Below are 6,861 nucleotides of genomic sequence, written 5' to 3' on the forward strand. Positions count from 1 at the left end.
GTACGGTGCTGCTGCTGGGAAAGTTACAGATAATGCCGTGAACTCTGCCATCAATGTTGGTGTGACAGCTTTTAATATTGATCATCTGGGCATCAAAGCGATTGCACGACGCACTGCCAAGGAAACTGGAAATGCTATTCTCGATGACTACAAATTACAGGAGAAACAAGAAAAGCCAGTAAAAAAATGATTAATTTCACCTTTTGAATGTCTTAAATTCAGCTGATGAAACTGTAAATTTTAACATGCAACTCAACAGATGCTAATGCAACAGTAATGTTTTGCAGAACTTTTGATTTTCAACTAATATGCAGGTTGATCTTGGAGACTGAAGATCCTCTGGCACTTTGAATCAAATAGATCTAAATTATTTTTGTGATTGTCACATTGGCTTTATTTTAACATGTTAACAAGGCATGAAAACTCTGGGGCGTCTTGCCCTCTTCAGTTATATAGAGTACAACCTTGCTCTGTGAAGAATATATATATATATTTTTTGTTTTCTTTCATCTTTCCTCTTCAGATTTCCCATCTCAATTTTGGATCCTGATTGAATTAGATGTGAATTAGAATGTGTTGTGATGCATATAGAAATTTCAGTATTTGCTCATTGGATATGAAATTTTTGATGTTGGGTGGGGAATTTGAAAAGAATACAGAGAAGTGATTATTTAAAAAGTATCTTTCCTGCACTTGTGCCTAAAAGTGTGTATCCATGCTGCTACACTGATTACGAGCTTTATTTTGGATGCAAACAGCTGTGGTTGAGTGAAAGAGATAATTGATGTGCATTTTGTACAGAGGAACATTTTGAGAGTGAGAATAAATCCAATTAACAGCACTGGTATCTTAGTCTTGTATGAGTATGTTCAAAGCACAACCTTTATGTTGTAGTAAAGCAAGTGACTGTGAAACAGGACATTTTTTCTGCACTGATAACAAAAATAATTTTGCCCGTCAGGTCATACCAGTGACCAAAGCTACCCAATATTGAGGTAAGAGAAAGTAGTATTTTCAAAGTTGGTCTGGTAGAGTTGGCTTCAAATGCTAATCTTTAGTGGAAGAAGTTAACTTTGTTGTCATATTTGTAATTATTTCTTAAAATTGCAAGAAACTTGATTGTACCATTTGTAATCTGTAAAATGGTGCTAGAATGAGTTATCACATTTAGTTCTCACAAATTTACATGTACTTAATTTGTCGATTGGGAGCGAGAGGTGAGCGAGTGGAATCAGCTGAGGAGTACCGAACAGAAGTTTTTTTTTCCCTAACGGTTCAGGAATAGTGGGGAGTAACTGCACAGGCATGTGATGTCAGTCGGTAGTGCGTGAATAGTTTAAAAAGACAGCCATATCCAGTGGACAGCGTCGGAGCGGGCAGCGGAGTGAGGGGGAGTAGAGTGATTGGGCTTTGGCTTAAGGGGCTTAGGTGGTAAAGGGGTGAGAAGGGGTAAGTGATTTGAGGAAAGGAGGTAGAATGAGTGCAGTTTTTTTGTGCTCGGTGTCAGATGTAGAAGGTCCTGGAGTCTCTCAGCCTCCAGGACGGCCACATCTGCACCCGGTGTGTCAAGCTGCAGCTACTAAGGGACCGTGTTAGGGAACTGGAGATGCAGCTCGATGACCTTCGTATGGTCAGAGAATGAAGAGGTGATAGAAAGGAGTTATAGGCAGGTGGTCACACCGGGGCCATGGGGGTCAGTCAGGAGGGGGAAGGGGAAGAGACAGATTCTAGAGAGTACCCCTGTTGCTCTACCCCTTGACAATAAGTACACCTGTTTGAGTACTGTTGGGAGACAGCCTACCTGGGGGAAGCAACAGTGGCAGTGCCTCTGGCACACAGAGTCCGGCCTGTGCCTCAAGAGTAGGGAAGGAGAGAGGAGGGCAGTAGTGATAGGGGACTCTATAGTTAGGGGGGCAGACAGGCGATTCTGTGGATGCAGGAAGGAAACTCGGTAGTTTGCCTCCCAGGTGCCAGGGTCCGGGATGTTTCAAATCGCGTCCAAGATATCCTGCAGAGGGAGGGAGAACAGCCAGAGGTCGTGGTACATATTGGTACCAACGACATAGGTAGGAAAAGGGAAGAGATCCTGAAAAAAAGACTATAGGGAGTTGAGAAGCAGGACCGCAAAGGTAGTAATTTCAGGATTACTGCCTGTGCCACGCGACAGTGAGTATAGGAAAAGAATGAGGTGGAGGTTAAATGCGTGGCTGAGGGATTGGAGTGAGGGGCAGGGATTCAGATTTCTGGATCATTGGGCCCACTCTTGGGGCAGGCATGACCTGTACAAAAAGGATGGGTTGCACTTGAATCCCAAGGGGATCAATATTCTGGCAGGGAGGTTTGCTCAGTCTACTGGGGAGAGTTTAAACTAGAATTGTTGGGGGGTGGGATCCAAACTGGAGAGACTTGGGAAGAGGTGTTTGGCTCTAAAATAGAGAAAGCTTGTAGTCTGTATGAGAGGAAGGATAGGCAGCTGATAGAGAAGGGACGTGCTCAGACAGATGGTTTGAGATGTGTCTATTTTAATGCAAGGAGTATTGTGAACAAGGTGGATGAGCTTAGAGCTTGGATAACTGCTTGGAGCTACGATGTGGTGGCCATTACAGAGACTTGGATGGCTCAGGGACAGGAATGGTTACTTCAGGTGCTGGGTTTTAGATGTTTCAGAAAGGACAGGGAGGGAGGCAAAAGAGGTGGGAGTGGCACTGTTGATCAGAGATAGTGTCACGGCTGTAGAAAAGGTGGATGTCATGGAGGGACTGTCTACGGAGTCTCTGGGTGGATGTTAGGAACAGGAAGGGGTCAATAACTTGGTGTTTTTTTTATAGGCGTCCAATAGTAACAGGGATATCAAGGAGCAGATAGGGAAGCAGATCCTAAAAAGGTGTGATAATAACAGTTGTTGTGATGGGAGATCTTAATTTCCCAAATATCGATTGGCATCACCATACAGTGAGGGGTTTAGATGGGGTGGAGTTTAAGTGTGTTCGGGAATGATTCTTGACAGAATATGTAGATAAGCCTCCAAGAGAGGCTGCGCTTGATTTGGTATTGGGAAATGAACCTGGTCAGGTGTCAGATCTCTCAGTGGGAGAGCATTTTGGAGATTAGAATTATGATCACTATCTCCTTTACGATAGCATTGGAGAGAGAGAGGAACAGACAGACTAGAAAGGCGTTTAGTTGGAGTAAAGGGAATTATGAGGCTCTCAGGCAGGAAATTGGAAGCTTAAATTGGGAACAGATGTTCCCAGGGAAAAGTACGGAAGAAATGTGGCATATATTCAGGGGATATTTGTGTGGAGTTATGCGTAGGCATGTTCCAATGAGACAGGGAAGTTACGATAGGGTACAAGAACCGTGGTGTACAAAGGCCATAATAAATCTAGTCAAAAGGAAAAGAAAAGCTTAAAAAGGTACAGAGAGCTAGGTAATGTTAGAGATCTGGAAGAGTATAAAGCTAACAGGAAGGAGCTTAAGAGGGAAATTAGGAGAGCCAGAAGGGGACATGAGAAGGCCTTAGCGGGCAGGATTAAAGAAAATCCCAAGGCATTCTACAGTTATGTGAAGAGCAAGAGAATAAGATGCGAAAGAATAGGACCTATCAAGTGCAACAGTGGGAAAGTGTGTATGGATCTGGAAGAAATAGCAGAGGTACTTAATGAATACTTTACATCAGTATTCACTACAGAAAAAGATCTGGGTGATTGTAGTGACAACTTGCAGCAGGCTGAAAAGCTTAAGCAAGTAGATATCAAGAAAGAGGAGGTGATGGAACTCTTCGAGAGCATCAAGTTGGATAAGTCGCCGGGACCTGATGAGATGTACCCCAGGCTGCTGTGCGAGGTGAGGGAGGAGTTTGCAGAGCCTCTGACGATGATCTTTGCATCATCAATGGAGATGGGAGAGGTTCCAGAGGATTGGAGGGTTGCAGTTGTTGTTCCATTATTCAAGAAGGGGGTGTAGAGAGAGCCCAGGAAATTACAGACCAGTGAGTCTTACTTCAGTGGTTGGTAAGCTGATGGAGGAGATCGTGAGGCAGGATTTATGAACATTTGGACAGGTATAACATGATTAGGAAGTGTCAGCATAGCTTTGTCAAGGGCAGGTCCTGTCTTACAAGCCTGATTGAATTTTTTGAGGATGTGACAAAACACATCGATGAAGGGAGAGCAGTAGATGTAGTGTATATGGATTTCAGCAAGGCATTTGATAAGGTACCCCATGCAAGGCTTATTGAGGAAGTAAGGAGGCATGGGATCCAAGGTGATATTGCAATGTGGATCCAGAACTGGCTGGCCCACAGAAGGCAAAGAGTGGTTGTTGAAGGGTCATATTCTGCATGGAGGTCAGTGACCAGTGGTGTACCTCAGGGATCTGTTCTGGCACCCTTACTCTTTGTGATTTTTATAAACGACCTGGATGAGCAAGTGGAGGGATGGGTTAGTAAGTTTGCGGCTGACAAAGGTTGGAGGTGTTGTGGATAGTATAGAGGGTTGTCACAGGGGGACATAGATAGGATGCAAAGCTGGGCTGAGAAGTGGCAGGTGGAGTTCAACCCAGATAAGTGTGAAGTGGTTCATTTTGGCAGGTCAAATATGATGGCAGAGTATAGTATTAATGGTAGGATTCTAGGCAGTGTGGAGGATCAGGGATCTTGGGGTCTGAGTCCATAGGATGCTCAAAGCAGCTGCACAGGTTGACTCTGTGGTTAAGAAGGCATATGATGTATTGTCCTTCATCAATCGTGGAATTGAATTTAGGAGCCGAGAGGTAATGTTGCAGCTATATAGGACCCTGGTCAGACCCCACTTGGAGTAGTGTGCTCAGTTCTGGTCACCTCACTACAGGAAGGATGTGGAAGCCGTAGAAAGGGTGCAGAGGAGATTACAAGGATGCTGCCTGGATTGCGGAGTGTGCCTTATGAAAGCAGGTTGAGGGAACTAGGCCTTTTCTCCTTGGAGCGACGGAGGATGAGGGGGGACCTGACAGAGGTATATGAGAGGCATTGATCATGTGGATAGTCGGAGGCTTTTTCCCAGGGCTGAAATGGTGGCCACAAGAGGACATAGGTTTAAGGTGCTGGGGAGTAGGTACAGGGGAGATGTCAGGGGTAAGTTTTTTTTTACTCAGAGTGGTGAGTGCATGGAATGGGCTACTGGCAACGGTGGTGGAGGCGGATATGATAGGGTCTTTTAGGAGACTTTTGGATAGGTACATGGAGCTGAGAAAAATAGAGGGCTATGGGTCTCTAAGGTAGGGGCATGTTTGGCACAGCTTTGTGGCCCAAAGGGCCTGAATTGTGCTGTAGGTTTTCTATATTTTAACTATAACTGAGAAAGGTGAAGACTGGACAAATGTTACTGCTTCCATCTTAAGTTTACTGATTAAACAATAACTATAAGCACTGCTTCTGTAGAATAACCTTTCACTTGTATCTTGTGCTTTAAACTCTCAACAACCTTATCTTCAATTAAAGTGCCTTTGTTTGAACCATGCTACACCATGTAGATGTATTTGTATAATTTTTTATTTAAATATAAGTTACTAATAGATTTGAATAAAGTTAATTCTGTGTATATAAAGAATGATACCCCAAATCTGCTTACCTTTGATGCTCATAGTAAAATGCAGAAAACCTAACCAAAACCTGTATTTGCTAATTTTTACTAATATAGAATAACTAGATATGATTTACAATAAATCTGAGAGATCCTGAAAACTATCTATTTTAATATCTACCTTTTTGTCAATAATTCACAACCAACCAGAGGTGGACCCTGCAATGTTCCATTTCTCAGTTGGCTATCCTTTACTTTCCCTTCCTGCATTTCTTCTTGCCAAAGCATAAGGAATATCATTTTGCTTATTTCACACCCCCCCCCCCACCCCCAAATCACCAAGTTAATTCTCTACAAAGCAGTCCCCAGAAAGAAAATCAGTATCTACACACTCTGAAATACTTTTTTTTCCAGATAAAGTTGTATGGTCTGTTTATTCAAAGGCACAATCTCCTGAGTTCAGTATTACCTCTTATTCTCAGCTTTTTCTCCTTTTTCTTGTACTTCCTGCTACTTATCCAAATGGAAGAGTTATTAGTGATCGTTAGACCTGAGGTATGCTAGAATGGGGTTCATGATCAGGGTGGAAGGAATCTGTCTTCTGGTTGTCACTAATGGCAACCAATAATAGGCTCTCTGAAACCAAGTCTCCCACAGCTGTACAAGCTTTCATAACAATACTGAATTACACAGGCCTCCAGTCCTTATTTTTCAGATGGATCCAGCTTCAGCATTCCAGTGCTGCAGAACACAGCATTTCAGTTTAAGAGGGAAAGGCTGAAGCTTTAAAATTCATATCAAAAGGTGTGCATCACTTAAAGTATAATGCATGGGCAGGAGTTGGGTTGATTATTAACAATGGAAAGTTAAACACCAGTCTGGAAAAAGATGGACATCTCTGGCTACTGAGTAGAATGAAATCCTGGAACACTGAAGCTCACTTCAATTCTCGAGTTAGGATCTACTTCAGAATTTTGTGCAGGTGTTATCAAATGTGGTGTCACAGCAAATCCCAGGAACGGGCTGTGCCATTGTGTCTCATGTATGGAAATAGCAGCAACTGTTTCAGCCAACTGCTTTCTGTCCAGACAAATGGAACTTGAAGCCTGAATTTGGAATCTTCAATTTGAAAGATTTAACTGACAATCTGAATAATCCCATTTATTAACATTTTACCATAACTTTTTCATATGCTCACTTAAAGCTGCCATGGTGCAGGCTTAGGACTTTTTAACTTGCATTACCAAATAAGTATCTATGAAATCAGTTCAAGTTTCCTTTAATTTTATTTAAACCTGAA

The 6,861-nt window shown here is 42.8% G+C and overlaps 1 protein-coding gene across 2 annotated transcripts in view; it reads left to right on the forward strand.

Moving 5' to 3' along the window:
- sparta (spartin a) overlaps positions 1-5,615 on the forward strand; it is a 66,289-nt gene extending 60,674 nt beyond the window's left edge. For both annotated transcript variants that reach the window (XM_052025760.1, XM_052025761.1), the window contains one exon: positions 1-5,615. In XM_052025760.1, the coding sequence (XP_051881720.1) occupies positions 1-190 (190 nt within the window). In that variant the 3' untranslated portion in view covers positions 191-5,615.
- Positions 5,616-6,861: the final 1,246 nt, after the last annotated feature.

The sequence above is a fragment of the Pristis pectinata genome, chromosome 11 (genome assembly GCF_009764475.1).
Source record: "Pristis pectinata isolate sPriPec2 chromosome 11, sPriPec2.1.pri, whole genome shotgun sequence".
Classification (NCBI taxonomy): Eukaryota; Metazoa; Chordata; class Chondrichthyes; order Rhinopristiformes; family Pristidae; genus Pristis; species Pristis pectinata.